At 31.6% G+C, this 21688-nt stretch overlaps 1 protein-coding gene across 1 annotated transcript in view; it reads right to left on the reverse strand.

The window, feature by feature from the left end:
* Window positions 1-1158: 1158 nt before the first annotated feature.
* LOC141301015 (A disintegrin and metalloproteinase with thrombospondin motifs 20) overlaps window positions 1159-21688 on the reverse strand; it is a 144329-nt gene continuing 123799 nt past the window's right edge. Inside the window, exons 31-39 of the mRNA XM_073831270.1 lie at window positions 19091-19264; window positions 15265-15435; window positions 12773-12961; window positions 12556-12685; window positions 10074-10263; window positions 7281-7414; window positions 6867-6958; window positions 6067-6171; window positions 1159-3759 (exon numbers count right to left, since the gene is read on the reverse strand). Of these exons, the coding sequence (XP_073687371.1) occupies window positions 3670-3759; window positions 6067-6171; window positions 6867-6958; window positions 7281-7414; window positions 10074-10263; window positions 12556-12685; window positions 12773-12961; window positions 15265-15435; window positions 19091-19264 (1275 nt within the window). The 3' untranslated portion in view covers window positions 1159-3669. The remainder of the gene's footprint in view (window positions 3760-6066; window positions 6172-6866; window positions 6959-7280; window positions 7415-10073; window positions 10264-12555; window positions 12686-12772; window positions 12962-15264; window positions 15436-19090; window positions 19265-21688) is intronic.

Genomic DNA, 21688 nt, shown 5'->3' on the forward strand with positions numbered 1-21688 from the left:
TTTTAATATATTCTAATTTCATACATTGTATTAAATAAAAAGCAAAAACAAAGAGAGAGAGAGAGAGAGAGAGAGAGAGAGAGAGAGAGAGAGAGAGAGAGAGATACAGGATTCATACAGATAGTGTAAAATTAAATTTCATGACTTTCAAGGATTTTTTAAAACACTACTTTTTTGATTTCCAAGGACTTCAATCAGAGATTTCACTTATTAAATAGCATCCTAATTGTTAACATTTCTCATTTTTGTTTAGTTAAACAAAGTACTAAAATAACATCTAATCTGAAATAATTAAATATTTTTTGAATTATATACACTGCCTGGCCCAAAAAAAAAAAAAAAAAAGTCGCCACCAAAAAAAAAAAGTCAAACACTCTAATATTTATATATATATATGTATAATTTTATTTGCTAAGACATTTCTTATTCTTGTTTAAAGTACTAAAATAACTAACCTAAAACAATATTTTGTTATTATATATATATATATATATATATATATATATATATATATATATATATATAAATGTGTAATATATTTAAAATAAAATATAAAATTATATATATTTTAGTTTTATTTATTTATATATTTCATGCATTTAAGAAAAAAAATATATATATACAATTTTTAATTGCTAAGTCAACATTTCTCGTTTTCATTTAAAGTACTAAAATAACTGACTAACTTGTATGTTGTATTGTGTTATACATTTATATATTAATATTTATCATTATATATTGCATAAAAAAATTACTAAAACTTTAAATTGAAAATATAAAAACAGATTCTAATTCAATATATATATATATATATATATGTATATAAAAAATTGACGAATGAACCGATGGTTATATAAATAACAATTTAATGTAAAAATGAATTTTGGAAGCAACTTTATTCAGTTCTTCATTCATCTGCCCTCCATCATCAATGCTCTAGGAATGATCTTCAGTTGGAGTCTCTTCTCAGCAAATATTGATAGATTATTTGACATTTACAATAATAAATGATCAGCATCACGCAATTAACTGAAAATGTAGTTGACAGACCTAATAAAAAAACATTCCCGTTGTAAAAAGTGAATTTTAATTGTTTTTGTTTTCAATAAAAAAAAAAAAAAACAGGCAAATCCACCAAAATAAACGTATGTCCTTTTATTATGATCAGCATTAGTACAGTGCTGCAGAATCCATTACATCCATAACATCTCATTTACATTTCACTTTCATTATAGCACCGAGGATCTCACGATAAAACACTGAACAGCGCAAAGACGCTCTAGAAAATAATCTTTGGGTAATAAGTGGAAAACAAGCCTCGTTTTTCTTTCCACTGACATGCAAACCGTCAAGTATGAATATTAAAAATACACAAGTGTTAATGTCTCCTGGCACATAGTGCATCATATAGTGCTTTCATTTCTGATACAGACCTCATATAGTTCAGTCGTCTATCAACACAATGATAGTCAAAGGTTGGTTAGCTGCTCGTAGGTGATCCGTTACACCGTACACGTTAACATCCTTCAAGTTATATTATCTATATTATCAAGTGTAAGTAAGCAGACTTTGGTTGAAAGCAAAAAGAGAGTTGTTAAAACGATTTATACTACATTACACATCATTTCAGTAGGAAAAACAGCACCGTTATTCTGTAAACCTCTTGTTATTGACTTACAAATGCTAAAAGATGAATATTTAATAATATAATAATACGATTTTCCCGTTGAGGCGTATGTACATGTAATTACAGAATAAATACTGTCGAACATAAATAATGTAGAAGACAATCAAAGGCATGAGTGGTTATGATGAAGAGAGGTAGGGTTATGCCGCTTTATTTGATCTGTTTTAATCTTCCCTTGTAGTAAAACTGTATTCATTCGTTTAACATTGAATGACTTACTTTATATATATTTTATGTCAAATAATTGAATTCAGCTGAATTAGGACGGATTTGATCTGGTCCTCCAGGGTAGCTACATAAAGACTGGAGTCATGAGGCTGAAAATTTAGTTTTGCTACAAAGAAATAAATGATGGATTCACATATAAAACATGTTTTAAATCTTAATAATATTTCATAATTTTACAGTATTTTTGTTAGAATAAATGCAGCCTCTGTGAGCAGAAGAGACTTTCATAACATTAATGCTAGTATATAACAGTCAATGTCAACTAGCACTTATTTAAGTCCTGTTTTTTGATGCGATTCACTGCATTAGGACGGGTTTTAGAGTTCGACTGGTTTTTGGTTACTCACCTAAACCAGCTTTAAAGCCCCGGTCACACTAGACTTTGAGCGTGCGAAATTCATGCTCTGCAGTTAATTTTTTTAAAGTTAAATTCAGCAAATGACACTAATAATTAGTGCTGTCAAACGATTAATCACGATTAATCGCATCCAAAATAAAAGTTATTGTTTATGTGTGTGTGTGTACTGTGTATATTTAGTATGTATATATAAATACACACACATACAGTACATATTTTGAGAATATTTTCCATATTTATTTTGAAATACATTTTTATTCAATAATTAATATTATATATATAAATATATTTATTATATAAACATAACATATTTTTCTTAAATACTTCCATGCATATGTGTGTATTTATATACACATATTAAATACACACAGTACACACACATATATTATGTAAACAAAAACTTTTATTTTGGATGCGATTAATCGCGATTAATCGTTTGACAGCACTACTAATAATACATTTAAATGTAAAAACATACAATCTACTACACTTTACGACAGTGCTGCAGTTTTAAATGTTTAAATTAAAGGTTCTTTCCATTCAGCTGGAGGTCATGCTGTGTCAGACCACCTTAGGCTGGTTTACTTGAATTACTGCTTCTGTTTTGAATTAGTAATTGAATCATAACTGTGTTAAATACAAAAGCACATGGTAACATCATGCTATGAATTGTTTGTAGCACCGCAACTCATGTCAGTATGCTATTAAATATTATTGAAACAGCGTATCATATATTAACCAGACTAGTTTGTAAGGACATCTATTCAGTAGCACTCCTCTGCAGTGTTTTCTACCTTTTTCCAGATTGTCAAACCCATTTTAAGCCAGACCTTGCTGCAAGACACAAGTCAAACATTCAAATATATAAAACATTAAATTATCTCTATTTTCACATCAAGCTGTTTGCTGTCGTCAGGGTAAATATAACTCATCCAAACTGCATTAACAGTGTTTTTGTGAGTCTCCAAAAAGAGCAGATATTTTGGATTATGAAATACTTTTGAAATCCCTTTCTGCCCAAAATGAAGGATTTGACCGTTTGCTCGAACTAAAAATAGAAAAAACTCTCAAACATGCGGAGCAGGATTTGGTAATAAATGAACTCATCTAACAGGTTTCATTTGGTTGATCTCACCTGACCAGATGTTGATTCATTTCCAGATCCGTCGTGCACAAGAACACGCGACTACATTCACATTATGATCATTTTACCCACATTCCTGTATGAAAACAAATCCAATCTGCATTCTGATTCGTGAAGAGACTCTCAGTTATTTGGTTCTCGTATCTTTTGGAAAGTGCAGGAGTGGGACGTTTCGGACTTGTTCTGTTTACCGTAGCTGCCAGACGTTACAGAAACACGTGAATGAGTTGCGAAGAGATTTCCTCGTTTTTCTTACTGGATTTTGACAAAAAGGCCCGTATTTGGGTGAGGAAGACACTTCCCACAGAAACCACCGCAGCGGCCGTAGATTCTGCTACCGTCCTACAACAATAAAACACAACGATCATTAAATCACTGTGTACAATAATAATAATTATAAATATAGCTGGGGCCAAGCACTACAGAAGCAAGCATCAGAAAAACTGCATCAATGGGTAATTGAAGCCGTTTTAGGATGATTTTAATCAAAATGTGTGAAAAATCATAAAAACAATGACTAGTAATATGATTTCATGGGTTATCACTTACATGGGTGTGAGATGAAATTGACACAAAGTTTGGCGTCAGTATGTCAAAGCTTTGCACAGATAAAGCCTCATTTTGGCATTATGCCTTAAATTTGAGGCATGAAATCCATATCTTTTTGTCAGCACACACAGAACACATCACATTGATTTGATAACAGCGCCACCTATTGTCTAAAGATGATCTGATTCAATATTGCTGAAAATCAGATGAATAGTCTAGGAGGAGTTCGAAAAAGTAGCTTTTTAACATTAATCAAAATGGTGCAAAGGATATTCGGCCAACTATTGCATAATTGTATGTTGTCGGCATGACCCAAGAAATATTTTGAGACCAGTTTCATTACAATAGGCTAATGCAATTATAAGTTGTTGTTTTTTTTGAAAATTTATTTATTTATATTTTTTTTACGTGTTAAAGGAAAACCGTTTCATATATTGACACAAAATCCATAACTTTTTGCCAGCATGGTCTGAAGATGAGTTCGAAAAAGGAGGTTTTCAACATTAATGGTGGAAAGGATGTTCAGTTGATTGGCAAATTTGTTTTTATGTTCTCTGCACGACCCAAAGAATACACTAAGATCACTTTCATAACAGTAGGCTAATACATTCAAAAGCTATTTTTTTTATACTTTTACTTTCTATATTTTTCTTCTACATTTGAATGTACTATTCTATTGTAATGAAACATGTCTTAATATATGCCTTGAGGCGTATATGGTTCAACTCTGAATCTGATGTGTTGTGATTTTTGGCCAAGAAGTTATAAGCAAAAATAGCCATTTTTCATATCTCCTGACCAATAGGTGGCGCTGTTCATAAACTTTGCAGGTAGCCTCAGGTCATGGCTATTATAACACACACCAAGTTTGGTCTCAATATGCCAAGTTTGAAGATGATCTGACTCGATTTTGGTGAAAATCTGACCAATGATCTAGGAGGAGTCTGAAAAAGTAGGTTTTCAACATTAATCAAAATGACGGACATGAAGTTGGGCCAATTTTGGCATAATTGGTATTGATGTTCTCGGCATAACCCAAAGAATATAGTTTCATTAAAATATGCTAATGCAAACAGAAGTTATTAGCATTTTTGGAAATTTCATAATTAATAGGTAATGAATGGTTTATCACTCTTGACCAATAGGTGGCGCTGATTCCAAATTGATGTGGCGTAGTCAGTGTGAGGTGACAATGGCAGACACGAAGTCTGGTGTCAATATATCAAAGCTTTGCAGAGATACAGCCTCAGATGCAGTTTGGCATCTTTTCTTTCGTCAGTATGGTCTGAAGATGATCCAAGTCAAATTTGGTCAAATTTCATTAAAATAGGCCAATTTAATCACATTTTATAAGCAATTTTTGAAATTTCTTTATAACTTTTGGCCACAAGGTGTGCTCTTAATTATAGAATTTAATGAAAAAAAATCAAAATGGATATGGCTTGACTCAGCATGCTCCTCCGAATCTAAAGAGATCAGTTTTGTGATTTTTGGTCGAATCATTCAGAATTTATAAGCAAAAACAACCATTTTCCATATCTCTTGACCACTAGGTGGTGCTGCTCCGAAACTGTGCAGGTAGCCTCAGGTCATTCTTGTTATAACACACACCAAGTTTGGTCTCAATACGCCAAACCGTTGTGGAGATATAGCCTCACATACATTCTTACATGCTATTCATCAAAATTCATTCATGTGTTATTCGAGAATGGTTTGACTAATCAACTTGAATTCCATAACTTTTTGCCAGCATGGTCTGAAGCTGATCTGAGCCAATTTTGGTAAAAATCAGACAAACTGTCATGGACAAGTTCGAAAAAGTAGTGAAAAAAACTAAACCTTATGCTCAAAAGTTATTAGCATAAACATACAATTTTGGACAAGTGGTGGCACTAGAGAGTTTAAGTTAGAGACTCCAAACTTGCTATGGTTAATGTTAAGACTGTCCTCTATCAGTGTGCCAAATTTCATAACTTTGCCGTAAGCGGTTCTATGGGCTGCCATAGACTCTTCTATTCTTCTAAGAGAGGAAGAATAATAATAAAAAGAACGCCAATACACCTTCAGTGTTTGGACCCTAATAATAATCCAAGTCCTCACCTCTGACCGGTGAACTTTGAGTGTGACGTAGTTGCCTTGGGAAACCCATTTGGTGGATTCAGCGACCTTCAGTCCCGTTCCACTGAGATTTATACTAAACTGACCCTAAACAATCAGAGAAGAGAGAGATTATTGGTGCATTACAAAAAGTAATCAATTATTAAAAATATCTCCAAATTTTAGGGTCAAGAAATAATACTTTTTTTCATCAAGGAAGCATTAAATGAATCAAAAGTGATAATAAAGATAATTTATAATGTTATAATAATTATAAATAAGTAATTCTATAAATAATTCTATTTCAAATAAATGCTGCTCTTTTGAACTTTCTATTCATCTGTGAATTCTTAAAAATTAAAACACAATGGTTTCCACAAAATTATTGAGCAGCACAACTATTTTCAACAACGATAATAATCATAAATGTTTTTTGAGCAGCAAATCTGAATATTAGAATGATTTCTGAAGGATCATGTAACACTGAAGACTGCAGTAATGATGCTGAAAATTCAACTTTGATCACAGAAATAAATTACTCTCTAACAGATATTCACATAGAAAACAGCTATTTTAAATTCTAATAATATTTCACATTTTTACAGCATTTTTGATCAAATAAATGCAGCATTACTGAGCAGGAGAGACTTCTCTTAGAAACATCTTACTGACTCCAAACCGTTGAGCCATAGTGGTGCATTTCCAAGTGAACTCTGGCGTGATTTCATCCATTTGGCAGAGAAAACTGTGTTTGGACTGGTGTTTCTAAACATCTAGTCGTCTAGGGTGTATAATGATGGTACCTGAGGACATTTAGCGGCGCTGTAACAGTCTCCTGCGGACGCAAACGGGATGGAGCGACCAAACAGCGTCTGACTGAACTTCACATCAGTCGCTGAAACACAAATAAACAAGATCCAATTAGATTTCGATGAAATTCAACATGATGGAAACAGCAGGTCAATCAGGACAAAATGAAACTTACATGAAAATTATAATAAAATGACAGTAAAAAATTACTGTATTTCTATTATTTGATAAATGGTTTTAAATCAAATTGATTACTTTGTATTTAATACATTTCTATATATTTAAAGTTTTAATGTCAGTTCAGGTTAGCTGGTGCATTAGATAAAGTTAACAAATCAGACCTTACTGTGAAGTGTTACTGTATATTTTGCATAATCAGTGAGGTTAATAACTTTTAAACGACTCACTAATAATGCGCATGCTGGAAAGATCGAGCCGCACGCGATGGAAGACTGTGTAACCGGCAGCGGCATAATCATTCCTGCAAGCGCAGTCCTGTCGCCGACTGCCGTTAAATGGACATTCAAAGGGGTTTTGTAGCCTGGAAATATGAATCAAGAGAAATATTAATAATACATACATACAGTTGAGGTCAAAAGTTTACATCCCTTTGAGTCTTAATACTGTGTTGTTACCAGAATGATCCACAGCTGGGTTTGTTTAGGGATAATTGTTCATTGTCCTTTCCAACAGATCCATCTTTTCAGACTGAGGACGACTGAGGGACTCATATGCAACTATTACAGAAGGTTCAAACACTCACTGATGCTCCAGAAGGAAAAAACATGCATTAAGAGCCTGAATTTGAAGATCAGGGTATATTTAACTTATTTTGTCTTTTGGGAAACAAGCAAGTATCTTCTAAAGTACTAAAAAAAAAAAAAAAAAATGATATTTAGGCAAAAAAGAAAAACTTTAATCCATGTCTCTCCATTCTGTTCAAAGTTTTCACCCCCGGCTCTTAATGCATGGTTTTTCCTTCTGGAGCATCAGTGAGTGTTTGAACCTTCTGTAATAGTTGCATATGAGTCCCTCAGATGGATCTCAAAATCACACATTCATTGTTGGAAAGGGTTCAAATACACAAAAATGCTGAAAAACCAAAGAAGTTGTGGGACCTAAAGGATTTTTCTGAAGAACAGCAGACAGTTTAACTGTTCAGGACAAACAAGGGACTCATGAACAACTATCACTTAAAAAAAAAAAAAAAAAAAAAAAACACAGCTGTAGATCATTCAGGAAACAACACAGTATTAAGAATCAAGTGAATGCGGTCATTTTTATAAATATTTTATAACTATTATTTTCTCTTGTGGACTATATGTAAACATCTTTTATGTGGAATATCATATTCAAGTCAGTGCTAAATAAACAATAGCATGCATTTTGTATGATCCCTTTTATTTTGATTCTAAAAGATGGCTGTAAACTTTGACATCAACTGTATATGCATTTTATTTAGTACTGAAAGTGCGCATAAAAACGTATATATTTAAAAAGAACTGGTTCTTATACTCGGCATTAATTTGATCAAAACAGTAGAAATCGTGAATTATTATTTAAATTTGAAAAAGGCACTTCTATGTGAACATCTGTTAAAATTAAATGTATTTCTGTGAGCAAGTCTGAATTTTCAGCTTCATTACTGCAGTCTTCAGTGTCAAACGATCCTTCAGAAATCCACTGTCATTTGATTTGCTGCTCAAGAAACATTTCTGATTATTGTCAATGTTACAAAAAATTGTAACTGCCATACATTTTATTTGATTTGATTTAAAATAGAAATCTTTTGCAACATTAAAAATGTCTTTACTGCCACATTTGATCATTTTAATGCATGCTTAATGAATAAATGTTTTCATTTCATAGTTATTCCAAACTTTTGAATAGTAGTGCATCACCAAAAAAAAAAAAAAAAAAAAAAAAAAATTAACTTTTACATGTAGTTTGCACATTAATGTGTGATTGGCAGTTTGTGTTCACAAACCACCCTACAATGATAAAAATCCACCCAGTGATTTTCAGGAAAGAACTCCTACCCTAAACGGCCACCGGCACAAGGCCACGGGAAACAGATGAGTCCTCTCCAATTGGACTTTGATGCAATATGAAACTCTTGCATTACTATTGACATTTTATTTTCTTATTTTAATACTGTAAAGTTGCTTTGACACAACTTGTATTGTAAAAAGCGCTGTATAAATAATCTTGACTTGACTTGACTTAATATCCCCTTTTTAAAAATCAGATCATTCTCAGCTTCTTGTTGTTGTGACGAAACACATTTGATTGACATGAGCGTCTTACAGTCCGACTCTGATCGCCTTTGTGTGACTCAGGTGCAGAGGAAGACTCTGAATGAGCGATTGAGGTGTTCTGTTGTTGGATGTACTAATGAACACACAGTAGCAGTTGTCATTTACTCCTGACATCTGAGCCGCTGAAGACGCAGAGATTTAACGTAACTTTCGTTTTTAAATGGAAAGCGCCAATCCCGGTCTACATATGCATCTATGTTCATGTGAATCAATTGTGATGCAGCTTCATCCACAGCAGAAGTGAGTAAAAGGGTTTTTTATGCATCTTTGCAAATGGCCTTTCTCATCTGTTGCACATTGATGCAACAGTTGTAAACTGTAAAATAGATTCTGACGCGGACTACAGCCAGCAGATGCATCTATTTGGTTGTTATATTATGTAACTAATTCTTATATAGTTTGGACTGTTTATATTTTTGTTGCAATTGTTTTTACTACTTCCTCCACTGTTTGTGTTTATTGTTCACACTCAGATTAAGAATATATTTATCTTAAAAAGTATATTAGAGACTTTTCATTAAGACCCTAAAGATGCGTATCTAATGACCCCTTTAATAATTGATGATAAGCAAAAAAATTTTCTTGAGCATCAAATCAGTATATTAGAATGATTTCTGAAGGATCATGTGACACTGAAGACTGCAGTAATGATGCTGAAAATTCAGCTTTGACCACAGAAATAAATTATACTTCACAATATATTCATATAGAAAACATCTGTTTCGAATTTTAAAATTATTTCACAATTTTTTCCTGTATTTTTGATCAAATAAATGCAGCCTTGGTGAGCAGAAGAGACACATCTTTCAAAAAACATTAGTAAATCATAATTCTTCCAATCACTTGCCCATTTGTGAACGCATGTCTCTCATGGATCTGTACCTGTATCCGTACACCTCCGAGTAATTGTCGGTCTGTCCGCTGCGCAGGGTCACGTACTCTTTCGGGAAACCGCTCTGCATCTCGGCGCAGTAGATCTGGAGGATCTTGGATCGGACTTTGATGTAATGCTCTCCATCTTCCTGAACGCCTCCCTTAATCTGAACCTCTCGACAGCTCGTGTGCAGCTCACCTGATCAGCCAAACACACGTCAGAGCTTCATAACACCTTTTTAAGGCCAAATAATGGAATTTGCAATTAATGTTGTTTAATAAAAAAGTGCATTAACTAATGTTAACAAATACAACTTTTTAGTTAGGATTAATAAATGCTGTAGAAGTATTGTTTATCATAAGTTCATTTGAACAAATATTAACAAATTAAATTTTTGTAAAGTGTTACCATTTTTCTAGTGCAATATACAGTATTACTGTTTTTCTGCTTTAACCCTCAAAGACCGAGACAGATGCCCACGGCTAAAAAGAACTATTGTTCTTAAATGTTTAATAACTTTTGAACCGCTATTCCAATTTAAATGCTATTAAAAAAGTATCGTAATGCACACAATCTACTCTTTTCAGTGATACTGATGTCTCATTTGGATATTCAGAGGCTCTGTCGTCATCACATTTTCTCAGCACTGATTCGTCAGATCAAACCAATGCATTTGGGTCCTCTGAGCCAAACAGAAACAACTGTTGATGCTTAGTCCCACCCCCTTGTTTAGATTGGTTCAAACTGTCATCTATTCAACCAATAAACAGGTTTTGGTCTTTTGAACCATTGATTAGCATGTTTCTTTGGAAATCTGGACAAACGCAAAGTGAAAGTAAAGTGTGTCTTGCGTGCATGAAAACAAACGCAAAATAAGACATTTGCATGACAGCATTCTTTGAAAAAGCATAGAAATACTCACGACAGAGCCCTTTGACAAAACACAAACCAAAAACAAAGAAAGAAACAGCAGTACATATCGGATAAAGCACTGGAATTGAGGTTTTGGCGTCATTTAGCGATGTCCCGGGAAAATTATGTAACTAATTCTTATATAGTTTGTAAAGATTATTTGCACTATTTTTTCTGTTGCACTCTGTATATTTCTCTCTCATTTTGTGTGTAGTTTGTGAATAATTAGGACTGTTTATATTTTTGTTGCACAAGACAATTTGTGTTATTGTTTTCACTACTTCCTACACTGTTTGTGTCTATTGTTCATACTCATATTAAGAATATATTTATCTGAAAAAGTAACTTTTTACTGTGTTTTGCAATTATATAACACTGTTTCTGCTATTTACTCCTGAAAATAGGCCTGTTTTTCACTGAAAAGTGCCTATAATAATATTGTAATAAATGGCTTTAACTTGCTTGGGGAATGTCATATATGGACAAAATTGTATTTGGAAGTGTAAAACACCTAAAGAAAAATTTCTAAAGAAAAAATTCCAAACTTCAGTAGTTTTTGTTTGAGTAGACACTAAAAAACACCCAATTGTTGCTAGCGTTTTATCTAAAATGGTGAAAATTCACTCATTTTTAAAGAAAACAAAACCAAAATTGTAATTTTAAATGAGCTAGACATAAAGTTCTTATGTTTATAATGATATATGACAATTGTTACTGATTGTCGTAGGTCTTTAAGGATTAAAGTGGTCATCGGATGCAAAACTAACTTTTCCATGTTGTTTGAACATTAATGTGTGTTGGCAGTTTGTGAACACAACCACCCTACAATGATCAAAATCCACCCAGTGTTTTTTTTTTAATCTTTAAAAGTAATATCCTCTTTTTAAAATCAGCTCATTCTCAGCTTCTTGTGGGTGTGGCGACACACAGACAGAGGCCCCTCCCACGAGAGTTGATTGACATGAGCGCCTTACCTTAGCCCCGCCCTCACCGAGCTGAAACAGTGTGACTCAGGTGCAGAGGAAGACAAGAATGACTCTAATTGAGCGATTGAGGTGTTCTGTTGTTGGATGTAATAATGAACATAGCAGTCGTCATTTACTCCCGTCATCTGAGCCGCTGAAGACGCAGTGGATAATGTTATTCATGTTTAAAAAGGAAAGCGCCAATCCTAATCTACATATGTGTCTATGTTTGTGCGAATCGTTCACCCACAGCAGAAGTGAGGATAAGGGTTTTTATGCATCTTTGCAAACAGCCTTTCTCAATAATGTGCTTGTTGGCAAGTAAGCGCGGTTTAACTAAACATTACGGCTCATAATCCCACAGCAGAGAGGGGCGGGGCAAGCAGAGCTCATTTGCATTTAAAGGGACCCGGCAATAAAATGAGTTGATTTTTCTGCAGAGCTGATTTTGACAAGGTAAAAGGGTGTTTTTTACACTACTGTTGAGAATTTTTAACCAAAGTATATTATAGACTTTTCGTTAAGACTCTAAAGAATCGTATAAACTTGTGGAAAATGGGCATCCGATGACCCCTTTAAATGAAGCCCCTTTTAAGTGGAAATAAAGACTCACAGTCGGTCTGTCTGCAGGTGGCGCGAGTCTCCGGGCGGCTGGACGGCGGACAGGTCTGAGATGGGATGTTTTCATCGTTGAGACACTCGAGCGTCCTGTGCATGACTCCAGCGCCGCACGTCTGAGAGCACTGAACAAACACCACACACAAACAGCTCACTTCACTTCATCTCACATCATTTCAAGAGTTTGTGTTGATCATCAAACACACACACACCTCGCTCCACGGCCCAGCGCTCCAGCGTCCCGCTGACGGACACTCGGACAGGCGACAGGGCCTGCTGTCAGCCGGCGGGCGTTCGGTGCAGTCGGAGGGCGATGCGTGCGAATACGTCTGGAGGTCAGAGGTCACGGCAGAGCAGTGAACCGCCCGCCGCTGGAGTCCAGAGCCACAGCTCACCGAACACTGAAACACATTCATATTTGTGACCCTGGAGCACAAAACCAGTCTTAAGTCGCTGGGGTATATTTGTAGCAATAGCCAAAAATACATTGCATGGGTCAAAATTATTGATTTTTCCTTTATGCCAAAAATCATTAGGAAATTAAGTAAAGACCATGTTCTATTGAGATTTTTTGTAAAATACCTACTAGAAATTTATCAAAATGTAATTTTTGATTAGTAATATGCATTGCTAAGAACTTAATTTGGACAACTTTAAAGGTGATTTTCTCAGTATTTAGATTTTTTGCATCCTCAGATTCTAGATTTTCAAATAGATGTATCTCGGCCAAATATTGTCCTATCATAACAAACCATACATCATTAGAAATTAAATTGATTTAATGAGCTTTCATATGATGTATACATCTCAGTTTTGTAAAATTTAACCTTATGACTGGTTTTGTGGCCCATGGTCACATTTATCCTCATATTTATATTCATTTAGTGATGATTTAACACAGTGTCAGTCTGCAATGGCTATATATTAATGGCAAAAACAACTGCATCACTCAGTTCAATTAATTTTCTTTCTCTTAAAAGGCAACATACACAAAATAACAACATAAACTAGTAGCAATGACAATTATATAGAGTCTTTGAACTTACTATATGTCAACCACGCTAAAATTATTTCTGAAGAAACCTTTTTAAAATGTCCATTAATACTGCTTTTAACATTTGTATTTATTTACACAAAATAAAATGTGGATTTATGTTTCTTCTCACCTAAAATGGCGACCATGAATTTTAAACACTAATGTGCTTACATTTTTTTTTTCAATTACTATTCTTAAAAAAAAAAAAAAAAAAAAAAAAAATGTTTATTATTATTATTATTATTATTATTATGGGGTTTTTTTTGCATTTGAAGTGAAGGAATTTCAGTATTTTTATTTGCTTTATTTTTTTTGTGAATTGGAGGACCAAGTGAATTTCTTTCTTTATGTGAACTGAAACTAAAGGAATGTTAGTATTTATTTATTTATGCATATTTATTTATTAATTATGTGAATTGGAGCAGCAAGAGATAGAAATTTATTACTTTAATAAATATCTATTTATTTATTTTTATGTGAATTAGAATAGCTACTAAAGGAATGTATTTATTCATTCATTTATTTGAATAATTAATGAATCAAAATGATGTGAATTGGAGCAGCAAGTGCCGGCATTTTATTACTTTAATAAATATCTATTTATTTATTATTCTATGTATCTTTATGTGAATTGAAACAGCTAGTCAAGGAAATTATTTATTTATTATATGAATTGGAGCAGCAAGTGACAGTTTTGTATTAATTTAATATTTTTTTATCTATTTATTTATTATTTCATTTACGTTCATGTGAGTTGGAATAGCTAATAAAGGAAGTTATTTATAAATGTATTAATTATGTGAATTTTATTTATTTATTTATTATGTGACTCGGAGCTGCAAGTGACAGTGTTTTATTACTTTAATAAATAATTATTTATTTATTATTTTATTTATGTTCATGTGAGTTGGAATAGGTAATAAAGAAAGTTATTTATTTATTTATTTATTATGTGAATTTTATTTATTTCTTTATTAAGCGAATTGGAGCTGCAAGTGACAGTGTTTTATTACTTTAATAAATAATTATTTATTATTTTATTAATGTTCATGTGAGTTGGAATAGCTAATAAAGGAAGTTATTTATTAATTATGTGCATTTTATTCAATTATTTATTTATTATGTGACTCAGAGCTGCAAGTGACAGTGTTTTATTACTTTAATAAATATCTATTTATTTATTGTTTTATTTATAGTCATGTGAATTGGAATAGCTAATAAAGAAAGTTATTTATTTATTTATTATGTGAATTTTATTTATTATGCAAAATGCAGCTGCAAGTGCCAGTATTTTATTATTTTAAAACATATATTTATTTAGTATTTTATTTACTTTTATGTGAATTGCAACAGCTAGTAAATGAAGTTATTTATTTATTATGTGAATTGGAGCAGCATGTGGCAGTGTTTTATTAGTTTGTTATTTATATTTATTTATTATTTTATTTTTATCTGAATTGGAACAGCAGATTGTATTTTATGACTTTACTAAATATTTATTTATTTATAATTTAATGCATAAATAAAATAGCTAGTAAAAGATTAAGAATTTATTCTAAAATTCGTTTTATTTATTAATTTAGTGAACTGCAGAAGCAAGTGGAGCAATTTTACTATTTTAATATTTAATTTAATGTTTGTCTTGAGGAGGTTTGTAAAGACTTGTACCTGACTCCATGCGGCGGTGATCCAGACGTACAGACAGGTGGCGCTGTGGCACGGCTCATATGTGTGGGGTCTGATAGAGGCGTCACACTTGCTGTCAGGAACCACATTCATCCCTCCGTCCACACAGAACACAGATCTGGACCTCACCCCGCGACCACAGCTCACGTTACACTGGACACACATCGACACAACTGTTACTGTGCACATCTGAGCAGTGCATTTGACATTTCAAAGAAAGACTCATGTTTGGATAATTTTTCAGCATGGGATTATATATTTCTGCCTTAACTAAAACTGTGTGGACTGGGAAAAATATTATTATATTTATTATAATTATTATAATTATTCAGAGATTATCAAACTCCAAACCAAGCCAACTTTGTTTTTGTCAAACTTTTTATCTAGTTCAATGATTTTATCTCCTATTGGTCAGTCAAACAGAGAGCCCCACCCACAACTCGTGTGATTGGCTGAATCATTAAACTGATTCACATATAAATCTGCTGGTGTTTTTACATTTACATTTAATCATTTAGCAGACGCTTCCAGCGAAGAAGGCAGATCAACATAGGAAGTGCTCCAAAATACCATATATGTGACCCTGGACCACAAAACTAGTCATAAGGTTCAATTTTACAAAACTGAGATGTATACATCATCTGAAAGCTCAATAATTAAGCTTTCCATGGATGTATGGTTTGTTAGGATAGGACAATATTTGACTGAGATACATCTATTTGAAAATCTGCAATCTGAGGATGCAAAAAAATCAAAATAGTGAGAAAATCACCTTTAAAGTTGTCCAAATTAAGTTCTTAATAATGCATATTACTAATCAAAAATTACATTTTGATATATTTACAGTAGGAATTTTACAAAAAATCTTCATGGAACATGATCTTTACTTAATTTCCTAATGATTTTTGGCATAAAAGAAAAATCAATAATTTTGACCCATACTATGTATTTTTGGCTATTGCTACAAATATACCCCAGCGACTTAAGACTGGTTTTGTGCTCCAGGGTCACATATCAGGCACATATCCTGAAGGGTGAGCGAATCTCGGATCCTCCAGATGGCGGCAGTGTTTCCCATCAGGCCGTTCTCATCCTCTGGGGTCAATACAGCTCATAACAACCATATTTGAGCATTTAAGGTTAAGCATTTGGAGAGACGGAGGGACACAAATCACGCAGATTACATTCAGACGACAGCTCCAGCGGACATGGAGAGACGTCTGAGCGAGTGTTTTATATCTGCAGCATTGAAAGTGGGACACATGTGCTTTCCTCTGAAGATCATCAGGTATTAAGCTGTTTCATCTCCACATGATGTTATCACAGAAACCCTCGGCTGAGACGCACAGACAACCTCAGAAAAGCTCACGGCCATTCAGACCCAAATCACAAAACATCAACAACAACACAAAATGGTTTTAGCATAAAATAAATAAGTACTTATAATAGGCTTTGCTTTCTCTGATTGTGAATTATGATTTTTATTGGTAAATGATAATAATAATGATAATAAATAAACAAAATAAAATGAAATAAATAGACTAAGCGTTGTCTGATTGTCACTTATGACTTATTGGCAAAATAAATAAATAGATCACAATAAATAGGATACGTTTTATCTGATTGTGGCTTATGACTTATTATGGGCAAATAATCAAATCAAATCAAACCAAATAAAAAAAGATTGCGTTTTCTCTGATTGTGACTAATGCCTTATTATTGTCAAAAAATAAAAATAAAAAATAAAATAAAATAACCTAAAATGTCTGCATGTGACTTATGCCTTATTATTTGAAAAATAGAATACATAAAATAAACGGTAACACTTTACAATAAGGTTCATTAGTTAAACATTAGTTAATGTATTAACTAACATGAACTAACCATGACCAATGCATTAGTTACTGTATTTACTAATCTTCATTAATGTTAGTTAACGGAAATACAGTTGTTCATTGTTTGTTCATGTTAGTTCACACTGCATTAACTAATGTTAACAAGATTTTAATAACATATTAGTAAATGTTGAAATTAACATTAACAAAGATTAATAAATGCTGTGTAAGTGCTATTCATTATTAGTTCATGTTAACTAATGTGTTTAACTAATGTTAACTAATGAACCTTATTGTAAAGTGTTACCAAATAAACAAAATAAAACAGAATTAGATTTCTCTGATTGTGACTTATGACATATGACTTAGTAGAAAATAAAATCAAATTGTTATTGGTATTTTTGTATCTTATGTTTAAGTACTATGTGCTCATTTACAACGAAACGAATAATTAAATTAAAATAAAATAAATTATATTTATTTTTTTGTTTTTCTGATTTGGATTCTTTTTTGGCTGATTTTGATGTTCTTACATATTTTTTTTTTTGCATAAAAGTATCTTTAAGTATAAGAAATATGTGCTAATTTACTATTTATAAATAAAACAACAATAAAATAAAATAAAATATAACACAGCTTTCTCTGTGACTCATTTTATATTGCTGTTTTTTTGTAAAAATAAAAGCCAAATAAAACTGAATACAAATAAACAAAAAAATAAAATTAAATAAATAGACTAAGCTTTCTCTGATTGTGACTTATGACAATGCAATACAATGCAATGCAATAAAAAAAACATATGGGAGTTTTACCAGTTCAACCAGGTTGACTTTAGCTGCATTTTTTTCAGCATCTCACCTTCATCTTCACCTTTACGTCACTATGCGTTTATTTACTATTAATAAAATGAAAGTAAAAATAAATAAATAAATAAACAAAGACAAAATAAAACAAAGAAATTAAATAAAATTAAATAAATAGACTAAGCTTTCTCTGATTGTGACTTATGATTTGTCACTGTCAAAAAAATAAAATAAATAAAATCAATTTTCTCTGATTGTGAATTATGACTTTGGCAATGCAATGCATTGCGATAAAAAATTAAAATAAAATTCAATGCAATAAAATGAAAAATAAATAAAATGCAATGCAATGCAATAAAATAAAATACAATGTAATGCAATAAAATGCAATGCAATGCAAAAAAATGCAATAAAATAAAATGCAATGTAATGCAATAAAATGCAATTCAATGCGATACAATGCAATAAAATAAAATGCAATGCAATAAAATGAAACGCAATGCAATAAAATAAAATGCAATGTAATGCAATAAAATGCAATAAAATGCAATGCAATGTAATGCAATGCAATAAAATGTAATAAAATAAAATGCATTGTAATGCAATAAAATGCAAAGTAATGCAATAAAATAAAATGCATTGTAATGCAATAAAATGCAAAGTAATGCAATAAAATAAAATGCATTGCATTAAAATGCAATAAAATAAAATAAAATGCAATGCAATAAAATACAATGCAATTAAATGCAATGCAATGCAATGCTATAAAATGAAACACAATGCAATAAAATAAAATGCAATGTAATGCAATACAATGCAAAGTAATGCAATAAAATAAAATGCAATGCAATAAAATGCAAAGAAATTAAAAATAAAAATAAACAAAACTAGACTAAACTAAACTAAACTAAAATAAATAAATAAAATTAAATGCGATAAAATAAAATAAAATAATAAAATTTATGGGAGACCTCCTTGACCAGTTCAACCAAGGCTGACTTTAACAGCATTAATTTCAGCATCTCACCTTCACCTTTAAGTCATGACCTCTAGGTATGCGCTCTATCTAGTGTAGTGAAGTAAAGCAGTGGATCAGCATGAGTTATGTAGACGGTGAGCATGTGTAACCCATGACGGATCAGCAAACACACTTGTCCGTGTTTTACTCACGTCTTTCCACTCGTGTGCCATCCAGCTGTGTGTCTGACAGTCCGTGTGGAAGCAGGAGCGGAGACCATCGGGACGAACACGCACATCACACAGCTCATCGGACACGCGACCTCTGCCCTTTGACCTGCAGAACACCTCACGCGACTGCAGGCCAGCGCCGCAGCTCACCGAACACTAAACACAAACACACACAACACACATAAACAATTCTAGAAGCACAATCATTTTAGTAAAGGAATTAAACTTTGTAAGTGTTTGAAGACTTTTTTTTTTTCAGATTTTTTACACACCATAAAGAACTTTTCCTTTTTTAAGACATGTGAGATTTAGCAGAAAATAAATAAATACTAATAATAGGCTTTGTTTTGTTTTTGATGCCAATTTTTTTTTTTTTTTTTTTCTGATTTTGAGGTGATTTTTTTGTATAAGTATCTTATGTATAAGAACTATGCAGTTATTTACTATTTCTAAAAAATAAATAAATAAATAAATAAATAAATAAATAAATTGACAAATAATAAAATAAAATAAACAGACTAAGCTTTCTCTGATTGTGAATTATGACATATTAGTAGCAAAAAATCTAATAAAATGAAATAAGATACTATAAAATAAAAGATAAGATAAAATAAATAGACTAAGCTTTCTCTGATTGTGACTTATTTCTTTTTGGCAAAAAATAAAATAAAATTTCCGATTGTGACTTTTGACTTTGGAAGATTAAAGTGTAAAGTCTGCAACACTAAAGCTCCAAAGATATCAAAAATTTATTTAAAAAAAAAAAAACGTTCACCTACAGACTTATGACTTTGGCAAATAATAAAACAAAATAAAATAAAACAACGATAAAATAAAATAAATAGATTAAACTTTATCTGACTGTGTCTTAAGACTTATTAATGGCAAAAAATAAAACAAATAAATAAAATGCAATAAGATAATAAAATTAAAAAAAACTTTCTGATTGTGACTTACGACTTTTGCAAATAATAAAATAAAATAAAACAATGATAAAATAAAATAAATAAATTAAGCTTTCTCTGACTGTGTCTTATGACTTATTATTGGCAACAAAAAAAATAAAAAATAATAGTAAATAAATAAATAAAGTTTCTCATTTACCATTTCTAAAAAATTAAAATAAATAAATAAAAAACATTTCCCCAAATTATTTTTAAGAGATACAACAATTCATGTTCGGGTCATTTTTGACCCGGGTGTGTTAGGTCTCAAAAACACTTCATTATAAAATTATATTAAGTTTCCAAAAAATTTTGTAAACTATATTTAGCCTTTTCTTCATATCTCACATACTTTTGGGACAAAATTTTGTTGCTAAAAATGAATATATACATCTACAATTAATGCAGCGTAAAAAGTTATAAATTCTAAGGAAAATTATATATATATATATATATATATATATTAATATTTATTTATTTGTTCAATAAAAAAACAATCAAAACTGAGCTTTTCACATGCACTCATTAATTAGAAATTGCTGACCAGATAGAATATGGTTTTAGTTGAAATGACTTTTATGCAACAGTGACTCTTGGGCTTGAAAGCATGATGAGGATTGAAGCAGTTAGCAAACGTGTGTCTGAGGGTGTAGTATGCGTCGTGTTCAGATGTAAAGCGTGTGTTTCCGCTGCTCTGGTGGATTTGATGCTGTATGGAGGTCTGTGAGAGCAGATGATTGCTTCCAGACACAGAGGGGGATGATGGGGATCGGGACGGGGTTAGGGGTAAAGCTGGGGCAGGAATGGATGTAGAAGTGGGAAGACCCGGGACGTCCCGCACGATTGGATCTGGCCACAACGATGAGTCAATGCGCCATAGCCAATCAGAGCTCACCATTCAACACTGGGATTTACTAGGATATCAATAGTTTCTTTGAATTTCTTTTACAGTATTTTACTATAAAAAAAGTCTTTTGGCCAAAGTTGTGCTCCAAATATTTGATTTAGCTTAGGTAGAAGGTTTATATAAAATATCTTACATATGAGTATTAAGTGTTAATTTACTAATAACAAATAAACAAGCAAAGAATAATACAATAAAGAGTTAATTTTTAATAATAAAATAACATTAAATAGATAAAGCAAAAATAATGTAAGATAAAATGCAAAGTAAAATACAAAATTAAATTAAATAAGGCAGGCAAGACTTATTGTCTTTTTAGGAAACGTGTGAGTGTTTTCATTTCAAAGTAAAAGTAAAAAAAAAAAAAAAAATATATATATATATATAATAAAAAAAATAGTATAAAATAAAATGTGAACAAATAAAATATAATAATTATTGTTTTTTGTATAAATGCATCTTATGTAGGAGTATGATATGTTCCTTTAGTAATAAAATGAAATAAAATAAAAAATAATTGTGACTTAATGGCATTTTTGTATAAAAAGTGCTTTATGTAGGAGAAATGTGTGCAGTGACTAAAGCAATAAAAAAATAAATTAAATTAAATAAGAAAAAAAAAGGCATGACTTATTGGCATATTTGTATAAAAGTATCTTATATTGGAGTAGTGGGAAAAAAATATAAAATAAAATATATTATAAGAAAAAATTTACAAAAATAAAATATAAT

Source organism: Garra rufa, chromosome 25 (genome assembly GCF_049309525.1).
Source record: "Garra rufa chromosome 25, GarRuf1.0, whole genome shotgun sequence".
NCBI classification, from domain to species: Eukaryota; Metazoa; Chordata; class Actinopteri; order Cypriniformes; family Cyprinidae; genus Garra; species Garra rufa.